The 23731-nt window shown below is 39.0% G+C and overlaps 1 protein-coding gene across 1 annotated transcript in view; it reads right to left on the reverse strand.

Annotated features, from left to right (window-relative positions):
• The window catches only part of LOC149463242 (uncharacterized), a 276228-nt gene extending 253388 nt beyond the window's left edge, over positions 1 to 22840 (reverse strand). Inside the window, exon 1 of the mRNA XM_089675410.1 lies at positions 22627 to 22840. Coding sequence (XP_089531536.1) covers positions 22627 to 22723 — 97 coding nt within the window. The 5' untranslated portion in view covers positions 22724 to 22840. The remainder of the gene's footprint in view (positions 1 to 22626) is intronic.
• Between the last annotated feature and the right edge of the window lie 891 nt (positions 22841 to 23731).

Raw genomic sequence — 23731 nt, forward strand, 5'->3', positions numbered from 1 at the left:
CTACTCTCTCCTCCCTGCTGCTGCAATCATTTCACTTTAAAATAAATGAAGTACCCAGTGTAAGCTCAGTGAAGTAGTTGCAAAACAGGAAACAAATTACCTTGCTGTTTACAAAATTACCAACTGCTTGCTCCTGCCATTATCTCATGGAAGATACTAATGACTTTACGCACATGCAGTTAAAACATTCAATCAGTTTGAAGGAAGCCCCGACACAGAGACTTCAGGCGTATTGTGGTTAACCAGGAATCCAAAACAAAATCTACCTACAGCAACAATTTACACTTGTGGATGTATGCGTCTGTGCAGCTACAGCTTTTAAAAGGTCACTTTTAATTGATTGCTCCATAATTCAAGCAGTTCATTTGTTATTAGAAATATTTTAATGGCAGTGTTCAATAATCTAATTACACTAATTTTTATTAAGTGCTCTGAGTTATTCCCAAAAGTATTAACGCTAAACCACACAATATATATAACCAGTTATCTTACAATTTTATAAACAATAAAATGATTAACATATTCAATATGAACATAAATGGAGCTTTTTTATCATGAGTAGCCAGAAGATGATAACATGTAAAAAAAATGCACAGATTTCTTCAAAGTAACCATCTAATTAGAAGAGATGTTTTCAAAATTCTGCGTGAAAGCGTTCTACAATGAGTAGGAAGCGTGTTGCAGCTATTGCTTACATTCTTTTCTTTCGTTTTCCAAAAAAAAGTTTTATTTGATCAGTGTCACCTTGAATAAAGCTAATGTTCAGCGGTAATTTTAGTTTCGATCTATACTATATTGCCAAATGTATTGGGACACCCCTCCAAATCATTGGATTCAGGTGTTCCAATCACCTCCATGGCCACAGATGTATAAAGTCAAGCACATAGGCATGCAGACTGCTTCTACAAACATTTGTGAAAGAATTGGTCGCTCTCAGGAGCTCAGTAAATTCAAGTGTAGTACCATGATAGGTTGCCACCTGTGCAATAAGTCCATCCATGAAATTTCCCTGCTACTAAATATTCCACGGTCAACTGTTAGTGGTATCATAAGAAAGTGGAAGCAATTTGGAACAACAGCAACCATGAAGCGGTAGGCCACGTAAAATGAGTGGGGTCAACGCATACTGAAGCACACAGCGCGCATAAGTTGCCAACTGTCTGCAGAGTTAATAGCTAAGACCTCCAAACTTGGTGTGGCCTTCAGATTACCACAACAACAGTGTATAGAGCTTCATGGAATGGGTTTCCATGGCCAAGCACCTGCATCCAAGCCTTGCATCACCAAGTGCTATGCAAAGCATCTGATGCAGTGGTGTAAAGCAAACTGCCACTGGACTCTAGAGCAGTGGAGACATGTTCTCTGGAGTGACGAATTATGCTTCTCTGTCTGGAAATCTGATGGATGTGTCTAGGTTTGGTGGTTGCCAGGAGAACAGTACCTGACTGCATTGTGCCGAATGTAAAGTTTGGCAGAGGGGGGATTATGGTGTGGGGTTGTTTTTCAGAGGTTTGGCTTGGCTCCTTAGTTCCAGGGAAGGTAACTCTTAAGGCGCCAGCATACCAAAACATTTTGGGCAATTTCATGCTCCCAACTTTGTGGGAACAGTTTGGGGATGGCCCTTTCCTGTTCCAACATTACTGCGCACCAGTGCACAAACCAAAGTCCATAAAGACATGAATAAGCAAGTTTGGGGTGGAGGAACTTGACTGGCCTGCACAGAGTCCTGACCTCAACCCAATATAAAACATTTGGGATGAATTAGAGTGGAGACTGCAAGCCAGGATTTCTCGTCCGACATCAGTTCCTGACCTCACAAATGTGCTTCTGGAAGAATGGTCGAACATTCCCATAGACACACTCCTAAACCTTGTGGACAACCTTCCCAGAAGAGCTGAAGCTGTTATAGCTGCAAAGGGTGGGCCAACGCAATATTGAACCCTACGGACTAAAACTGGGATGCCATTAAAGTTCATGTGCATGTAAAGGCAGGCATCCCAATACTTTTGGCAAAATAGTGTATATGTGCTACTTCCAGACTCATTGAACCAGTACTCTGCTAGTTAGTTTGACTGGTGTCTTCCTTGGATCTAAACAATCCAGTTTCTATGGGCCTCAAAGGACAAAAATTGATTTACAATGCGACACTTCACTCCCAGTTATCTCATAGGATGCAGGAAATGCAGGCTGGTTTGTCTGTATGAGAGAGTTGCTCATAGTGTGCTGGTTATGCTTAGAGATAACCACTGAGGGAATATAGTGGATTGTGTTGTATGAGAGGAACCATATTACAGCTCTTCAGTAAAGAAATGCAAAAGTGTGGGTAGGTCCAGCGTGGTATGGCGGCAGTAAATACACAGAGTCTGGTGGCAGTTAAACTCAGAACTTGTATTGTAGAGTATGCGAATTACAAACAACCCCAGTGAGAACGTGCCACTCAAGGTAACACTCACAGTTCAGTTCCAGGCAGAGATGCTGCATGTAAAGATGCACCAACAGCATCTGTCTTCAGAGAGTGGAATGCAGCCTGGCCGCTCAAGTCCAAAAGGGGAGGCTTCTGTGCAGGATTGCGAGTCCCTTGCTTGTCCCTACTCATTTCGAACCTCTCCCTGACAGATGGGTGCTCTTTATTTATACTAGCCACTTTGCAAATGTGCGCCAAAACCTGGGGGCAGGGACTTTGCTGACCAAAGATGGCCACCAGAGATCACCTGTATGCAGGGTAGCCAACTGAAACACTGCCTCCAGTAACCCAAAAACTATAGAGAAACCAGGTTTCTCCTAACTTCCTCTGTAGGCGGTGATACAGCACCATGCAGAAGCTTTAAAAGGTATGCCAGGGTCCAGTATAGCCAGTACCAAAGGGAATTATATACAACCATTACTCTATATTTGTATCGGCTACCAAATGATTGCTGACTCACCCAGAAAAAAATACAAGTTAGTGGGTGTGGTCTTCGAAACTCATAATCAGTACACATATGCATGGGGGAAAGAGGTCCCCCCAGAAGGTAGTTTCATATGGGACCATGCAGCTTAATCAAAAGGACTTTATTGAAAAACAATTATACTTAGCACAATTAGTACACAGGGAAGCTGAGCAAACCACCACCATAATTTCACCAAATTAAAAAGACAACACTGTCTGGTCACCTAAGCAGCTGCTCATACAACCACCCACATACACACATGGGCGGTGATAAATAATTAAGATACAATGTGAAGTATCACATGGGATGAATTCCTGTATATCTGATATCAGAAGTTAGATAATTATCATAAAAGGATGTCCCATATGATGAAGGTTGCAGTCAGATTGAGGACCAGATGACTGAGAAGCATATAGATTAAATTCACATTTGGTGTCTAAATAAGTAATAACTTGGCAGGATATATGACTTGCTATTCGGCAGTAATCTGGGATACAGCACACCTACAGTGGAGAAAGCAGACTGCACCTGCCTACAAAGGGATCAAGCATTTCCAAATGTAACAGTAGTATAAGTAGTGTAGTAATAGGTGGTATAAGTCATAAGTAGCATTATACTATGAATATGAATATTTTCATTAGAGATTAATGATATTTAGTTGTGTGTACAGCCTTTCGAAAGCAGCTACAGCTTGAATATAAAAGCCTGTGTCCTGCCAGCATGCTGCAGAGAAGGACCCTTGCTCTCTGTGTGTAACAGTGGTCTCCCTGCTAGAGAACTGTTTCTAGTATTAAATATTCCAATGAGTGAACATTTAAAAAAACTACATCTTTGAAAAAGAACTGTTTGAAGTTTAGCAAATGAAAAAATTTATGTTTTTATGGGCTATACTGACACCTTCTTTAGGATGGAAGGCAGTACATATATACAAAACTAATAAAGCATTCAGGAAGAATATCCCTTTACAGCAAATTCTTCATTTTAGTGAAAAACAATCCCCAAACACTAGATTTTTTAAAAATTTTTAGATGTGGTCATGTGACCACCACTATGTGGCTGCAGCTTCTCTTCTCCGGGTAGTGTGCAGAGTCTGTCCCTGGCACCTTTGACATTGCTGGACTGCACACATACCTCCCCAGCATGGATTATCTCACTGACTGACAATGCTAGGGTTTGTAGAAAGCAGTATAACAACGTTTGTAATTGGGAGCATGCAAGGGGGGGGGGGGCTGAATAGAGGCCCTACAACAGACAGGCCACCTCAATGGCATGGTATTTATATTGATGTCCCAGGACAGAAAATACATAACTAAAGCACATACTGGCAGTATTATCAGGTAAATGTTTCAAAATTATTATAATTATATCAGGTATATTTGCATCATTTATCTCATGAAATGGGGATATACATGTAAAAACTTTTTATATTGTGAGTGAAGTTCCAGTTTAAGTTAAAACAATGCAGCTCCGCCATGGGTAGCTGTGTTTGAAAACATGGACAGCAGCATCTGGCATCCAGTGTACTTTCATAAAACACTCAGAGAGTTCATAAGTGCCAGCTGCCTCACATTTTCATGGCATAATAACACAGGTGCTAGCTCAAAAGTTCAGAAGAAAGAGGAAAAAATAAACAGGCTGACAATGTGGTTTGGAAGGGATGTAGATAGGCAAATGAGCTGTGTAGTGCCTTAAACTCTCAGGGGTTTGGTGGGGGGGGGGAATCCTCTGCTTTGTCATTTGTTGGCATTGACTCTCCTGATCTGTGAAATATAAGACTTATCTGGCCCTCACCAGGGAACCCCACACAAAGTTGTGGGTTTTGCTGTGTGACGATACCAGTATGATGTCCTCAATTTTGCAACACTGGCAACAGCTGACAAGAAACTGCATTACTAAACTGTAAGGCAAATCTTAGCCTGGGTTCACATATATGCGGTGCGGTATATCGCATGTGATTCTCACAGGAACCGCACCGCATTACTGTGCAAATCACATGCGATTTGAGTGCGGTGCGATTGCAGCCATACATTTTGAACCTGCACCAAAAACGTGCAGGACCCTTTTTTGGTCTTCACTAGAATCAGATCACATGGGTATTCACACCTATGCTATCCGATTCTGCAAATCGCACCGCGCTTTGCGGACCGCTTTCGGGTTGTTGTTAACTTAACATACACACCCACAGCAGTTCGCATAAACGCGGTGCGATTCTGATGCAGTGCAGAATTTTCACAGAAAACGCTGAGAATTCTGCACTGCACCAGTGTGAACCAGGGCTAAAAGAACAAAATCTTTTCTGACTCAAGGTCAATTATAAAGTTTAGGTTCTTCAGTACTAAACTGAATCCATTTGCACAATAAGACCTGTACCATAGGCAAACTATATGACATCCATACTGTATATATGTATCTCAGATTTTTATGTATGAATATATTAACCCAGAAGCTGCCTCTCACTTCCAACACAGAAATCTATTAAAAATTGTACAGAAAGAAGAGCACATGTCTAAAGACCATTATATATACAGTTTAAAATCCCAAAGTTTCCCTATTTTATTCCCAAAGCCAGCTGTAAATGTGGGTGCATTCAAAATTGTATCCTGTGCAATCACAAAGTTGTGAGACATAAATGGTTTCTCTGTACCACAATGAGATCAATGTTCACATTTGCTAAATCAGCAGCATATAGAAATCTCTGGGCAGATTCCACTCAAATTGCAATGGGTCGCTAAAGTCTCAAGAGTGGTCGTCTGACCACCTACCATGTCAGGACTTACCACAGGCACCTGTCCCACTGCTCGTCCTGCTAAGCCTAGCCTCCAACGCCAAAGGTTATTATATAGGAGTTGTAAGGCTGGCCATAGACTGGCCATAGAGGTTCTTTTTTTTTCAATCTGTCACAGGGCTGATCAAAAAATCACAAATGTATTTCTCCATCAACACATGCAAGGTGGATGGAGGAATCCTTCCTGTTGTGCCATTACATTCTGACAGTGGGACTCCTCTGCAGTCAGAACACACTGAAAAGATGCTGCAGCCGACTTGCTACAAGCCACTGATCAACAAAAGTTTTTCAACTGTCCCATGAGATCGACATCTGATAACACAAAATGGCCAAAGATGAATAGAAATTCTTCCTGTCCCCGCTGAACTGACCAGATTTCAATCCATCTATGAGCAGCTTAAGGAAAGCTCTCCTATCATTGCGGACTCTACCAGGTACATAATACTCCCACTCACAGGGAGACATACACTGTGATATTCAAAGGGAGAAATCACTTTATTTCCTAAGTTGTATGCCATTTCCAAATTGTGTTTGTGTACAACATGCATACAGTGCTTCAAAGACAATATAAATAGACTAGAAGTCTGTGAGTCTTGATGCAAATAGCCCACAATCCAAACAATAATGGTGATTATATATTCATCATGTCCCAAAGGTCTCAGAATCCAATGTGCTGCTAGCAGGTGAATTGGGAAAGGACAAGAGGAATAAGAATGCCCACAGCTGACTAGTTTAGCTGGTCCCTGCTGGCTGCATCAGAGGTAAGGCTTGAGTGCACCCTCCACATGGATCCTAAAAAAAAGGGGAGTGCAAATCTCCAGTTCAAAAACAGGTAGAGAACTAGCCCAGCAGCATAAGATAGCATATTAACAACTAAAAGCAGAGTCCAGACTAAATTTATAGTAATTAAAAGGAAGCAAATTCTCAAAAAGTCCAACAGGAAGAGAAAGGAAGGTTAAGAGTCTCTATCACGTTTGTATTGGCATCTGTCCCTGTTCTGAAAAAAATTCAGGTCAGAAAGTGACGGAAAATCTCTCCAGTGGGTACACAAACAAAAACACATATTTCCTAGATTGGTTAGAACTTCTGACAATATTTTTATTACCAATTCTTAACAAGGTGTCATAGGAAGTGAATTTGATCATGAATTTCCCATGTGGGGTAGCAGAATGAAAACAGGTATTTATTTCTTCCCAACTCTATCCAAAGCTGAAAATAAAAATTGGGTGTATTTAGGCTTTAAGCAGTACTGAGGATATCCACTGCCAAAGTGATGTCAGAACCTAGAACATGTCTGCAGTACAATACTATATCTATAATATATCTGGGAAAAACTCATGCCTAGATAGACCACTGCTCGGTATTCCTCCGGGCACTCCGGTTTCCTGCCACAATCCAAAGACATGCTGGTAGGTTAATTGGCTTCTTTCTAAATTGGCCCTAGTATATGTACATATGAATGTGAGTTAGGAACCTTAGATTATAAGCTCCCTGAGGGCAGGAACTGATGTAAATGTACAATATATATATGTAAATGCTGCATAAACTGATGGCATTATATATGTACCTGTAAAAAAAAAATCTATTCTTTTTCAGAGTCAACTAGCAAAAGCTAGAAGCGGTGGCTGGCGATGGAAGGTGAGTGGAAGCCTCCTTTTCTTGCATGCTGGCTTCTTTTAGGTACAAAACATGGTTAAAAGGACTTTTGCAGCTGGGAAGAGCTTAGAGCTCTCTTTTAAGCAGTTAACAATAACAATAAAGCACAGACATTTGTAAACCTTAGCATGGTACTAAAGGCTTAAGGTTTCTTACTTTAATGCATTCCCTGCATTAAGGTAAAAAAAACGTCTGTGCCATAGGATCCCCTCAGCCCCCATCTCAATCCAGTGCTGTGCCCAAGAGCGGTGGCTCTCTCCCTCCTCACAGGGCAGATTGATAGCAGCGGGACTCATTGGCTCTTGCTGCTGTCAATCAAATCCTATAATGAGTGAGCAGGGGGCAGGCCTGAGCTGTGCTGTCTGTGTCTATAGACAGACAGTGTGGGACCCCAGAAGAGAAAGATTGGGGCTACTTTGAAAAAACATTGATATGTATGACATGTTTATTTAAAAAAAAAAAAAGGTTTAAAAAAACTTTAAATATCAACCAAATTATCTATCTATAGGATTGCTGCTATATAATAATTCAGTTTAGCTAATATCGTGAAAATCAGTGAAAAATCAAATAGCATGTTTTGACAAGTGAAATGAAAATAGTACATTCAAAATTTTTTGGGCTGCACCATCTAATTACAGGACATCATGGAGGTTTTCTTGTGTTTAGGCTGTCAAATTGAGTTGACAGATGAAATAAATATTTACTGTAGAAGGGGAAGCATTTATTTCCTGCCCAGTCCTTAGAACAATCATAGACTTTATACAATTGAATTAAGAAGCTAGAAAGCAATTGTCACACTTCCCTAAATTCTCTTCATGCATTGTCTCTTCAATTGACACTATCCATTAAGTATTACAAGGCTTTCCTTATTGCAACAAGGAAACATGGAAAAAAGACAAAATAAATAAAGAGAACTTGCAAAATCTGGACTCTTTTATTGCCATTGTAATTTGCAGACTCTTTCATTTCGAACCTCTACTGAATGAAGAACACAAGGGTCACCAATTAGAACACAACCATTTCCTGTTCAGCAGCACTATGAGCGGCACATATTTAAAAAAAAAAAAGCAATAATGTTTACAACTGAGAAACATTATATGTGCTCTTCTTGAAGGGATGATAGTGGAATGATATTTTTCATATGCTTTCATTTGCCTGAGCTAATATTGTACATTCCATTTGACAATAAAAGTTTGCTAAGGGCTAACCATAGATAGGCGAATATGTCACCAGCAACAACAGCCATAGGCACACCTAAATTGAAAATACTGTATATGTGAGCTTCTGATGGTAATAATTTCTCACCAACACACCCTGGAGTAAGAAAGACACATTTTCTTACAGATGCGTATTCCTACCCTAGGAAATTATTCACCAGCTGGCATCTGATCATATAAAAATATAATCGAAGGTATGAAATTACAAAAAATGTACTGTTACCTTGTTAGCACTCAGTCTTTGATCGCTCAGTTCTCAGTCTTGGAGGCAGCAAGAGACAGTTGCAGCATCGAACTGATGCTGCATCCACCTAGATGAGTATTTTATTTTTAAGAAACCCATACTTCTCTTTTGAATCATAAGCTTCTCAGGAGTAGAAACTGATGGGAAATGATTAATTTGCACTTTGTTAAGTGATATATAATATGCTGCCATCAAAGATAAACTAAAGTGAAATTAGCAGAAGTGCAATCATTCACTGAATATTAGTTGACTTCACAATCTCCACCTTGTCCAATCAGAGAACACCTTGCATTGATTGAAAAATTACAAGGCATTCTATGAATGGCAGCAGTGCCAAGAGAGCACCCCATCAGCCAAAGACCAGAGTCAGGTGCCAATTGTACATTGAAATAACATGGTCCCCATTCTAGACTCAGTAATGCAGCGTCTCACTGGAAATATAATTCCCAAGCATTTATGGCCTCACCCCTTCCCATATCAGACATAGCAGTATCTTGCATTATACTTTCTAAGTGCAAGAAATCAGTGACTTCAACAGATATGGCATAGAGTTTCATAACCCTGGTGGAGGGTCTGTGTGGTCCTCACTTTTCTGGTGTTAACTCGAGCTACAATTGGCGTGTGAAAATTGCTTAATACACAATGGGGTTGATTTGCTAAAACTAGAGAGTGCAAAATCTGGTGTAGCTGTGCATAGTAGCCAATCAGCTTCTAACTTCAGCTTGTTCAATTAAGCTTTGACAAATTAACTGGAAGCTGATTGGTTTCTATGCAGAGCTGCACCAGATTTTGCACTAAATCCAGTTTTACTAAATCAACCCCAATGTCTAGCTCAAGGTCACTTACCATAAAACTCTGCAGTGTCCATCCTCAGCCCAGAAAACTCTGCAGAGATTTTTAGGCAGGCTTCCAAAAAGTAAAGGGGATGATCATATTGAACACAACAGACCAGAATAATGTGGTCAATTGTATTCCCTGTCAACCATATTTCAGTTTAAATATTCACTTTAAGTATTAATTAAACAACTTAAGACATATATACATTTAGATCAGTACATCACCTACCCTGCATTATGTTCTATTCAGCTAAAATTGGCTTTGGATGGATTATTTAATACCTGTTTTAAAAACATGGTACAGCATGTTGCAGCTGTAAGTGAGGCCAAGGCCTAGCAATGAGGAGAGTTCATGATAAAAAACATTAGCACCTGCATCTTCAGAAGTTAATGACTGAAATCCATTATGTCCAATATGAATATGGTAATAGTTTACCTCAGAAGGCAGCTGCTTTGTGATTTACCAATGACCCGAAAAGCCCCCACTTGACAGAACTTTAATTTTATAACACAGTGAACCAAGGCTAACATCTGAACATTGTAGTTCCACTAATATAACAAGTACTCAGCAACCAATTCAGCTTTGACATACATGCTCTTAGGTTGACAAGTGTAACAGTGATATTTGTACATAATATTTAAAGCACTGTAACTAGCAAAGCTAAAATGCAATGAAAGAAAAAATATAAGGAGCATATGCAAGCTGGTATAGGTAACAGCACAGTCACCTATATCCCCTTCTTCTTAATGGCTTCATCCTCTGACTGCTCAGAACCACCAGTCGCCCCAAGCTGCTTTCATACTGTTCAGCCATTGTAAAATATTTTTAGCTATTGTATCTAAAAATAATACATCTTATTTCAAGAAAAAAACTGGCCTTTTTCAGCCTAACCAAGCTGTTTACATTCTGTCCAGCCACCATAAAATATGTTTGGCTATTGCGTCTCAGATAATACACTCTAAGTTTTATTTCAAGACAAATTATGCCTTTTGTCTTTCAATTTGCTGCCTATTCAAGCGCTCGTGTACTGTACTAACGCAAAGCAATTACTACTAAACACATACATGAAGTCTATAATTTGGGATACGGGATGGGGGGTGTCTCTTGAAATGTGGTGTTTTGGTTTTGAAGTGTTTTTTTAACTCTTTTTTTACATGTTATTACAGTGTGGTACTGCAAAAAAAAAAAAAATAAGCTTACAAACTATACTATGAATCTGTTTTGTCACTGGCCTATTAGATTTCGCTTTTCTGTAGCACTTACATCCATTGCCTTCTCTTTCCAACACTCAATTCAGACCTATTACCACTGGTTAAAAAATTGCAGTCAAAACTACCTATTTTTTTCCCAAGTTGTACAAAAAATGATTTTGGGGCACTGCTGCTGTATTTGGCCAAGTAATAATGTAAGAGTAAAAAACTCAATTGCATATCAAAAATATGTGATGCCAGAATACTATCCATGGGAAACCTACTGATCTGTAAAACAACATACAGCTTAAAGGCATCACCTAAGCATGTAACTGAGAGGATTCCCATGTTTCCCTCTAAGCCACATAAAAACAAAGACCCACATCTTGCTGTAAAGTATTTTTAAGAGTTTTTTTGCATTAGCACCTGTCCCCCATGGCCAGGATTGATCAAGATTGTGTCCCATCACCCATCCCACAATAGGCTTCAGAGAGGTTAAGTTTTCATATTTCAGGCTTCACTCAATTCCCTGCGAACCAAACCCAGACACATTCACTTATCTCTAGCTATATATACAGTGGGGGAAATAATTATTTGATCTCCTGCAGCTTTTATACGTTTGCCCACTTACAAACAAATGAAGGGTCTATAAGTTTTATTATAGGTGTATTTTAAATTATATAGACAGAATATAATCCAAAACTCCAGAAAAAACATATGATACAAATGTTATAAATTGAATTTCAGTTCAGTGAGTAAAATAAGTATTTGATCCACTACCAACCAAAAATAATTCTGGCTCCCACAGACTGGCTATGTGTTCATGTGGTACACAGATTAGTCCTATCAATTTAAGAAGGTGCTCCTAATGACAACTCATTATGTGTATAAAAGACACCTGTCCACAGAATCTCATTCTTCCATTCAAACTTCATGGGCAAGACCAAAGAGCTGTCAAAGGACATCAGGGACAAGACCTGCACAAGGCTGGAATGGGCTACAAGATCATCAGCAAGAAGCCCAGTGAGAAGGAGACAAGTGTTGGAGTGATTATTCGCAAGTGGAAAAAATACAAAATAACCATCAATCACCCTCGGTCTGGAGCTCCATGCAAGATTTCGCCTCATGGAGCAAGGATGATCATGAGAAAAGTGAAGGATCAGCCCAGAACTACATGGGAGGAACTTGTGAATTGTCTCAAGGCAGCTGGGACCACAGTCACCAAAAAAACTATTGGTAACACAATACATCATCATGGATTGAAATCCTGCAGCTCCCGCAAGGTCCCTTCCTCAAGAAAGCACATCTGAAGTTTGCCAATGAACATCTAAAGAAGGATTGGGAGAAAGTGCTGTGGTCAGATGAGACCAACATTGAGCTCTTTGGTATTAACTCGACTCTCCGTGTTTACACAAAGAAAAATGCTGACTTTAACCCTAAGAACACCACCCCTACAGTCAAGCACAGAGGTGGAAACATTATGCTTTGGGGCTTTTTCTCTGCTAAAGGTAGAGGCCGACTTTGCTGCATTGAGGGGCCAATGGACCGGGTCATGTATTGTAAATTCTTGGATGAGAACCTTCTTACCAAAGCCAAAACACTGAAGATAGGTCGTGGATGAGTCTTCCAGCATGACAATGACGCAAAACATACTGCTAAGGCAACAAAGGAGTGGCTCAAGAAGAAGCACATTAAGGTCATGGAGTGGCCTAGCCAGTCTCCAGACCTCAATCCTATAGAAAATGTATGGAGGGAGCCGAAACTTCGAGTTGCTAAGCGACAGCTCAGAAAACTTAAGGAAGAAGATCTGTAAAGAAGAGTGAACCAAAATTCCTCCTGAGACGTGCAAACCTGGTAACCAACTGCAAGAAATATCTTACCTTTGTGCTTGCAAACAAGGGTTTCTCCACCAAGTTCTAAGTCATGTTTTACTTGGGATCAAATACTTATTTTACTCACTGAACTGCAACTCAATTTATAACATTTGTATCGTGTTTTTTCTGGATTTTTGGTTGATATTCTGTCTCTATCATTTAAAATACACCTTTGATAAAAATTATAGACCAAGGGTCTCCAAGCTATGGCCCTCCAGGTGTTGAGGTACTGCAAGTTCCATGAGGCCTTGCAAGATTCTGACAGCCACAGGCAAGACTCCCAGAGGCAGAGGCATGATGGGACTTTTAATACTTCAACAGCTGAAGGACCATAGTTTGGAGGCCCCTGTTATAGAACCTTCATTTATTTGGAAGTGGGCAAACTTACAAAATCTTAAGAGGATCAAAAAATTATTTTCCTCTCTAGCTGGTGGCATGTTATGATCAAATTATTTACACTGGACCAGCAATGTAAGCAAGTAAATAAACAGGTACCAGTGTCCATATCTATGTTGTCCTGTACCTATAAAACCCAATAGTATGGTCTAACCAGTTTCAGACTGGAAGATGTAGAGCCCACCAGTAAACGTAGGGTATATCCACCTGAAGATAACCAATAACCTATAATATGTCTAGATCCATAAATAATAATCAACATCCATACATTTATATTTCTTACATTTAGGTATTATTTATATTTCATACGTTTAGATATTAGAAGGCAGTAATTTAGACTTTGAACTGTTCACACAAATATACCCTTGTAGGGTCAAAGGTTAATTACTACAAAGTTTGAGAGATAATCCTCCATTGTTTATTGATTAGGTCAAACTTGTTAGTTGGCGCTCATTTTTGCGCTAACCAGATAGGTACCATAACATAATTCTGGCTTCAAGAAAACGTCCACTTATCCAAGTTGTCCTGAGCTCATTTTATCCCCGTATAATGTGCTCTATTGTCTCATGCCCCAACAAACACACCATGCATAATTCACTGAAGCACTAATTAATCTGATTAAAATGCTACATAGCAAGGTTAAAGCTTAACTCCAGGGAAATGGCTAGATACACAAATGAAATAGGTATAAGGGAGCTGTTTTACCTGTCAAATGACTTTTAATTTTTGTCCATTCAGTCTTGGAATGTGCACAGCACTGCTAAACACCACAGTTAACTAGATGACTCCACTTACAAACAAGGAATAGTGCTATCCTCAAGTGGTATCCTCTTTCCTTCCCCAGCCTGCTAACTGGACTATGAAAAAGCAACATTATACCGTTGACAATATCTGTCACTCTTTCTTCACTCATTCTTGCTTCTCCTATCAGCATTTTCCTTATCGAGTTGCATACTGCACACCTGATTGGCTCCTAGTCCTGCTCCTCCCTCTTCTAGTCTGAGCTCTACTGTATTGGGGATTACAAGACAGTGGTGCAAAATCAAACTCATACACTTAAATTTGCATTAAAAAAATACATTTACTTAATTATTAATGAGTTCAGGATGGTATTGATTTGTGTCTTGTATATCTGCCCTGAGTTCACCTTTAAAATTGAGTATTTTCCTACTGAGATCAGACTTGTTTTTCAGAATATTCAGTAATATATATATTTTTTTTCCACTTATTATTTCTCATTAGGTATTATTATACAGATGCGATCAGCAGATTTAAGAGACATTATTGTTTAGAAGAAATGTAGAAAAACTATTACACTAATGCAAACTTACAATGATAGTAGAGATAACAATAGTGAACAGTTGCAAACAAACATTTACCATATTGTGGGCTATATTTTTATCAATGAGCTAACAATGGAATGACTAGCAGAAATCTTTGGACATAAAAATACAGATATATCTGTGAAAACAGCAGAGTAAGCAAATTGTTAATGAGGAAAGAGATAAAGTGAAGGGGATTTGTGGTTTGGGTATGTTAGAGAAAACATCTCAGATATCCTTTAAGAAAACCTCAGCCTGCCAGCTCATGTAGTTAATGAGCATTGGAGGCATAATTTACCTCTTTAATAGGAAGCTATGTAAAATGCAAGAGGGCAGTGGACCTCACAAGGTGAAGGGGACATTCTAGTGGATATTCTGTATGTGAAAATGACAGAAAGAGGTTCACCGCTGCAATGAACTTATTGTCATTAATATTTGCTGTACACTGTGAAAATAAATACCAATGTAACTAGAAGTCACAGGTTTGTGTAGTATGCTAATAAACATTAATAATATGTAAATATTGTAAATGGATAATTTAAAAAATTTAACAAAGTAATATTGTCTTTGTTATGTGGGCAACTTTGAGGTACAGTTCAAGTAACCAGAAAATAAGCCATATAATGCACACAAAGGACATCATCTCCTGCCCTGGGCTTCTGATTTTTAAGTAGCCTTAGTTGTAAAGCACTAATATACCTCTTTGCCTTTAAATACCTTTTACATGGAAATCTATAGGAATGAGAACACCATTTGCTGAACCTGCAAATATGCTAACCAAGTAACCTTAATGCAGCCATTACAGGCTTCTTGCTGTTTCTTGGATTGGAGTAGAATATAATGGAATAGAATCATAAAACAATAGACCACTGTCTCATCTGGAACCCTAGGGTTCCTCCAGATGTTGCCAGAGGTTCCTTGAGTTGTGGCCAAGTGATTTCTCATCTGATGATATCTGTGTAGTGCTTACACCCGGAGGGGCTGCTGGAAACAGACAGATTCTCCCTAAGTAGTAACAGAGACTGCCAGTCACAAAAGCTCAGTCCAATGCACACCGACAATTAAATCTCTGTCTAGGGGATGTCTTTTTAGGGCTTGTTTCTGAAGAACTTTAACAGGAGGACTGGGTTTGGCTTTAAGGAAGTAGTTGGGGATGGTTGGAATGTCCAAGGCCCCTCAACAGACTATAGGGCAATCTCTGGCCACTGATCCCTTTTGATTTGCTCAGTTATCAGTTCCCAGTAAGATCTTTACTCACAGTGTCCTTGGATCTGTCTGCCACTCATCTACACAGGTAGATCTTTTGTGAAGGAGATCCTTCTCTAGACCAGAACTCTGAAGCATTGCCCTTCAGCAGGTTTGCCTCCTCAGTAATTCTCCTAAGGCCCTTAACCCAGTAAAATCTGAGGACCAAACTGTTGTCTCTTGTCTCATGGATTCTGCTCCTAGGGGCAGCAGCCCCAGGTGTGTGGGAACCCTCTGTGATGAGGAAAGAACAGGTCTCCTGTCTGTTTACTACCTCCCCCTCCTTCTGGATGCCCCCTTCCAGGAATTGGCTAGGGAATTATTAATGTTCAACAAAATCTGGGTTCTCCTGTAAGAAAGCCTAGCAAGCCACTGCACGCATTAAAACATGGTAACACCTGGGCAATGTCCTCCACATATGCATACGTTATTCGGTATCCACTTTTCCACAGACTCCTAACTAGTGCTCTTACACTTCAAACCTCTAGGTGTTACTAAGAAACAGTTTACACTTATCCACTTCATCCTTCCAGCCTCTAAATTACCATAACCATTGAAAAAAAATAATTCACTTACTTCTCTGAGGTCAAATCATGAGCAGATCTTCTTCAAGAAACAGAGTTTGTTCATGAACAAACAGTTATCCAGCATTCTCACCAATAACCATACTACGTTTTGCACAATTTGGGACCCCTGGATCACATACCGTCACCCAAATATTTCCGCCTAACCTGGACCACTACTGTACTGTGCGGTTTAAACATTTGAATTTCCACCTCACTGAGCCCTTTCCCTGTCCCTCCCCCAATTTCTTTTTTAATTTTTTTGTCCTTGATCTCTTTTTTCCTCCCACCCCACATTTGTTTTCTTCCCTCTATCTATCCTACTTTTCTGCACACCTTTTAAATAAATTTTGTTACAATCTGTTGACCACATATGTGCGTTTATTTTTCAAGCGGTCCTCATTGTTGAGCACATGGTAGTTAACTCTCCCTGCATTTAAATTTGAGTACCTTTGAATCGCGCCATGACACCGTTTTCTGTAGTTATTGTATGTTTATGCATTGACATGCATCTGCACAGTCTATTGTCATTCAACTTTAAAAACTCAGTAAATAGAATGAAATGAAACATGGTAGCTCCCACCTTTAAAAATGTATTTGCACACATTGTAAGCTAAAGATATGTGAGATGTATGTAAAGATGTATTTCCTGTGATGTCACTTCCTTAAACTGTTGATAAAAACAGATTCTGGAGGAAGCATGTGACTATGATATCACTTCTGATAAAAGATAAAAAAACACGAGTGCTAGGTAAAACAAGCTGCTAGCATTAAGGTGAAACCTCAGACCCTTTAAATAAATATATAATACAGAAATGCAGCACTGAGTACAGATATTATAAGTGGAAAATATATATATATATACGTATGTATTAATAATTATCATTTTATGTTTTGTATTATCAATATTGATACTTCATTATTGTTTTTTATTCAATGTATGTATCTCATCTGGCTTCTCTATATACATTTTATATTTTATTAATGATACGTACAATCTTATTCCATTTTTATTTGCAATATAAGATTCACACACAGCATTGGTTTTATACTGTATATCTTTTTATATGGATGCATATCTCCTTTTATCACTAGGAGATTTTTCCTTGTTTTACCAGGGACTTGTAGTCCCAACACATGAATTATGTTGGCCTTCTATGATTCAGAGTCCCGTTATTACGGTGTCTCGATATAGTGGGCTACTGGAAAATGGCAGTTGTGTCACTTCTGGGTCCCATTTTGGTGCAATATAATCCTGTTCTATACAAAATGATCATACTATATATATGCTTATACCACCATTAAGCAATATCTGAAGTATTGCCATTGCCCATTGATTTGGATGCAGCATATTTGCTTTAACCCTTTCCCAATGCTATCTGTGTGTTTCTCTGTGGGGAAGTCTGTTTTTGTACATATCGCTCATGCGCGAGTTGGGCAAGATGGCGTCTTACCGCTCAACCGCTCATGCGCTCTATAAAAACATGACGTTTGCAGCTGGCACACTTCCTTTGAAAACATGCATGAGCACGAAATGCATTAGGGGAGTCCAGCTGCTGACGTCATGCCGCACAGGCCACGAGGAAGGCCGGTGGCCATCTTTACTGCTGTTAGCCAGATGTGAGTGCACTTTGTTTTCACATTACTTGCAACATTTAAATAAAAAATACTGCACTATCAAAGATTTCTTTCTGGCTCATTATTTAACGAGCCCCTAAGGTGGAGTCCTGTTAATACACCTGCTACATGCCCATGATTGGTCTCTAACATCGGACGTGATGCCCCTGGAACCTGAGAGTGAGGTCTGCTGAACACCTGACGTGCTGACGTGTGCCAGATGATCCTCCATACACCCATTTGGATCCAGATGACCATGAGAGGATTTATATACACAAATGCGCTAATTTATTGCACTTCTGGTTAGTGCAATATTATACAAAAGCTTCCAGTCACCAAGTCACGGATTTCACTTATATTTATTGATTTCATCATCTTTTGCATTTGGACTTTATTATGGTATGCATTTATCACTGAATGTCACTTGAATTATTCACTTTATGTTCTCCATATTAATAAGTCAGAAATAGACGGTACCACCACATCATACCACTTTTAGCGCTCCATAGAGCATTCACTTTTATATATATATATATTTTTTTTTTCCACTTATAATATCTGTACTCAGCGCTGCATTTCTGTATTATATAATAATGTCACTTCTGCTTTCCATAGAAAAATACAGTATATCCTGAAGGAATTATGGAGTTGGGTCACTTTCCACTGCACTTCAGCCCACAGATCACCCATCCAGAATAAATCAGTCCCCCCTGAGATTGCATATATGTACACCCCTACTCACTTACCCTCTAATCCCTCCCACCTGCACCAGCTATTGTGCTATGCTTACAGCTGCAGTCAACAGCCCCACCCCTTAACGACTCAACTTAATTGCCTCAGGAATTTAAAAAAATAACAAAACTAAAAGATGTAAATACTTACCTAAATTAGCAGTCATATGAAGAGCAGGATCCCAAGTCTTCTAGCTTCTGAACTGCATAGTGGGTGCTCATATTGCTACACTTTCCATTGGCTGGTTAGAGTTGGGGGTCATCTTAGACTGCAGAAGAATGCAGTGTTGTAATATTATCCTAAAGAGTGGCAGCAACCACAGTTGCCAGATCACCAGTTTTCACCCCCAGAAGAGACTCGACAGCATGCACATAATGGCAAACTCATGCAAGTATGATAAGATGCTATGTTTTTTTTTTGTTTTTTAATTGTGACTAAATAGAAGTGGGGGTGTGGGAAGAAATTGATGGACGAAGTAACATCTGCTCAGAGATGTAGCACTGTACAGCTTACTCCTTGCTATACAGAACTTCAAGTATTTTTATTTTGGATTCTCCCCTACTTCATATCAAAAAATATTGCTAATTTCTTCTTTTGCTTTCCACACTTTAGTGCAGTCCTCTCCTGGGGAGGTGCCGGGGGGGGGGGGACATCATGTGGGCTGGGCTTGCATTACTCCAATGGCAATTACACATTGTTACATGATCACCACTCAGTCCTGGAAATATGCCCCCCACCACCACCAGAAGAGGAGGATACTGCTGTGACATCACCAGACTAAAAACCTGCAGGAAAAAGTATGTACATTTTTAATTTATAAAAAATATTGGGGTCGGGCTTTGTGGGGGGTAGGAGAGGTTGGGGTTACTGCTGGCGTTCTGTTTAATTTCTTGGCTGGGTCATTGCACAGACTTGAAGTTGAAAGCCATGAACCCGAAGTAACCAAGTGCTACGGTAATGTTGTCATTGAACCCCCAATAAGACTGATTGGGGGAGATTTACTAAAACTGGAGCACTCAGAATCTGGTGCAGCTGTGCATGGTAGCCAATCAGCTTCTAACTTCAGTTCGTTCAATTAAGCTTTGACAATAAAAGCTGGAATCTGATTGCTTTTTATGCAGAGCTGCACCAAATTTTCCACTCTCCAATTTTAAATCCCCCCCCCCCATTGTCTTACAGGTTTAAGACCAAGAACTGTCAACTGACTTAGAACATTTGCCTCAGACACATGGGCCTAGTGACACCATTTACTGATACAATGATTAAATATAATCATAAGATTTTACAAACATAACCCTTTCAGCTTCTAATATAAAATTTGAGCTAAAAAAAATTTCTACTACTTTATGATGAGGACACTGATATGATTTACTGATTTACTATCATGTTGTTTATGTCAGTGTCTTTAAAAGCTGCCAAGCTTCAGCAATGTGAATGGCAAATTGTGAGAGCGGCAAGCACAGGCAGGTCTTTTTAGCAGCCCACACAGGGCAGTGTAGGCATTTCTTCATGTCTACTAATCATATTATAGGTCTAGGATAGATTTACAATCAGATTTGCCACTAAGAAGTTCATGTAATCTCCGTTGAAGAGTGACACCATTTTATCTTCACACGATTCCCTGCCTCTCACACAAGTAATTCAGTTGCTTCCACACTGTCACTTCTGACAGGCTGATTTAATCTTCATCCTCCTGCATGCTTCTGACCACTGTGCTGAGTCATTAACCTTGACTCACATAATTGAATTCAAGGTTGATTGCCTGTGACCCTTCTCAGTAAGGTTTTCAAAATGTACATATTCATTACGAGCTGCATTTCTAAACGGATTGCACAGGGAAAGCTGTAGAAATCAGGTTACTTGGTATGCAGGGGGCGAGGAGGGCACTAATTGCATGTTTGAGTTGAGGATTAGATTATGAAAAGAGAGAGAAAATGAAGATAGGTCCTGGCCGTCTCTCTATCACTACCGCCAATTGATATCTTATTAGTACAACTCATTTCTGTAGCATTTTATAATCAATTTAATATGACATTATGATATAAATGATCCTCTATTTCAAAGGCTTTGGCATTTGTGGAAATTGTGCTTGGACCTTCAAACCATTAAGCCAAATGTTCTACGGTTTCAACATAGCATATTAAATAATTTTCTTATAATAACTTAATTGTTACCTGCCATTTGCTTGTTTGACATTAGTTGGGACAAGGGTCACTACACTATCACCTGCTTTATTGTTGATAGCTTCATTTCATAAGTTATTATATTTGACTCCTCCAGTGGACTGCATCTTCTGCCTCTGAAATATTGTAAGTAAACCTCTTAGTTAAATTACAATATTTAGTACCTATATTTCAGAAGTATATTTACTTAAATTCTATCTTTACACCATTATGTATGCCTGAGTTTAGATGAAGTCTGAAATCAGGCTTGCACTGGAAGTTCCCACTTTGCAAGTTAATGGATGGAAGATGGAGACACCTTACTGAGAGCTACAACGAGCTTTAAGAGGCACCTTACAGAGAGCTTTTTCCTTTGGCAAAATCCTTGAGTTTTATTTACTAAAGTCAAATAGGCAGTTCATTTTGTAAGGGAATTTTCCCTATGTGGCATAATGCCACTCCTCCCACCACTCCATCCCCACAGCCACTTCCTCCTGTACCACTATCCCCTCCCTCCTAGATTGTAAGCTCGAAAGAGCAGGGCCCTTGAATCCCTCGTGTTCTGTTTTGTTACTGTATTGTCTCATGTACTGTCCCCCACTATAATGTACAGCACTGAGCAAACCTTTTAACGATATATAAATACTGTATAATAATAATAATAATGCCACTTAGGAAAGAATACCCAATCGTATGCAAGGAAAATTAAAAAAAAAAGCAGGAGTACTTTTTGCACATAATTTGATGGTGGAAGTCAGCAGAGCTTCATTTCATTCCTTAAGCTCTGGGACAAATTCCCCTGCAAAGTACAACTTCTCTTACAAGGTAAACAGTCTATTTGCCTGTAGTAAATCAATCCTTTTCAGTTCTGCACATCAAGCTGCTTTTGGTGGAGTTTGCTTAAAAAAGACTTACACTTGAAAACTGCATAGCTGTTCATCCATTGAAACTAACTGTAAATGTATTCTGTGTCAATTGGGCAAAATCGAATGTTCTTCAGCTATATTCTCTTAGGATCAAATGTTATTCATTGAATAAACTGCACGAATGGGGAAAATACCACTTCTGGACACTAGATGGAGCTGAGGAACATATTAAAAAAATATGAAAATAATTTTATTCTTCCCTAGGTATGAGTGTGACCAGATTTTCCAATACTGAAGAAACACAAGGTCCTGGACAATTCTGACAGTGATGGGAGACACAAGACTGTATGCATTGCTAAAGGCTACACTCAGCAGCTAATTGGCCTGTTTGTATATAGCCATAACACTATGGGGTATATTTACTAAAGGCAACTAGGCTGTGCACTGCAAGTGTACTTGGAAGTGCACTGAAAGTGCAGTTGCTGTAGCTCTGAGGGGAACATGCAAGGAAATTAAAAAAAACAGCAGTTTTGCTTTCACATAATTGGATGAAAGAAATCAGCAGAGCTTTGCCTCATTTCAGAGTTTACCTTCGGATATAAAGCAACTGCATTTGCAATGCACAGTATATTTAGTAAATCAACCACTCTGTGTTGCTCCATTTGGAGGCTACTTTGGCTAGTCCACCTGTTCATATATATAGTCAGATTGTAAAGCTTTAGGAAAATTAACTTTACCTATTTGCCTGGATTTGTTGTTAAAGAACACCTTACTATACTAATAAACGTGTGGAATTCCTAATACTTACATTCAGTAAAAAAGAAAAAAAAAATCAGTCTCCTTAGAAGAGATCTCCCTTTCTACACAGATTCTCATCCACTCGCCACTCTTGTGCAAAGATTACTTATCCAGAACACAGTTAAACATTCACATAACAGCAAATGAGGTATTACTGGCATATATAACGTTTGATAAATGTTCAGGACTTACCAGAAAGTGAAAAAGCCTGTTTCATGCCCCTTTGTGATGTCATTAAGTGACTATGACCATCATAGTTCAAGTCATCATTGCCTCCAGTCATCTCCATGTCTTCTGCCCTTCACCACAGTAGAAGTGATCACACTGATCACACAGTACTCTTGGGCACCTTATCGTCTTATTCTCTTTTTGGATTTCTTGTTAGTCTTGTCTGTTATGTTGTAGTGCAAAGCATTTCCTCTACAGTATACAATATAATCACCTTTGTCCTGCTTGTTTTGTGTATATGATGTTGCTTAGTTACATTCATAAGTGTTAAGAGCATGAGGTGTAACAATATAAACATATGTGTACATAATCCTCCTCTTTCACTATGATGATCTTTACAAAGCTTTAGGCTTTCTGTTTTATAATTCGCAATATCATTCAACCACAGCACACTTTAGGCAATAAAAATTTTACTTTATTAATTTCATTGTTAAGGCTGGATCCCCCAACCCATAACTCTACTTGCTGTTGCTCAGGTTCTAATTCTTCATTTACAAAAAAAAAAAAGTATCTATTGAAAGGAATAAAACCCCACAAAAGAAGAACAATGAGTTTAAAGGATGGTTGTATGTTTTTCTTTTACAAAGAGCTTATTAAAGATTACAGTACAATACCATATCATGGGGAATGAATGTACATTACCACATTCCATATCAATATGCAAATTATGTTATGGACACAAAAATATCCATAAAAAGGACTTTAAAGGCTCTGAACTGAGGCAAAAAATAGCACAATAGAGATACATAAAACATACAGAATTTTTATTTATCACATGATAAAACCATAGACCAAATATATATCAATTGCCTCATCATTATATAAAACAAGCCACAACATCTTATACAAACTCCATCGTGGTGCTTGCACATTCTTCATCATTCCAAAGACCAACGCGTTTTGCAGCTTAAATCACTGCTTCTTCAGGGACCGTGCAGAAGTACAAATATTTGGGCTATGGTTTTATCTTGTGATCAATAAAAAATCTGTATGTTTTATATACTGTACCTTAACTGTGTAATTTTTTTTCGCCTCAGCACAGAGCCTTTAAAGTCCATTTTTATAGAAT

Source organism: Staurois parvus, unplaced genomic scaffold (genome assembly GCF_062004578.1).
Source record: "Staurois parvus isolate SC_StPar_1 unplaced genomic scaffold, SC_StPar_1.0 ptg000155l, whole genome shotgun sequence".
Classification (NCBI taxonomy): domain Eukaryota; kingdom Metazoa; phylum Chordata; class Amphibia; order Anura; family Ranidae; genus Staurois; species Staurois parvus.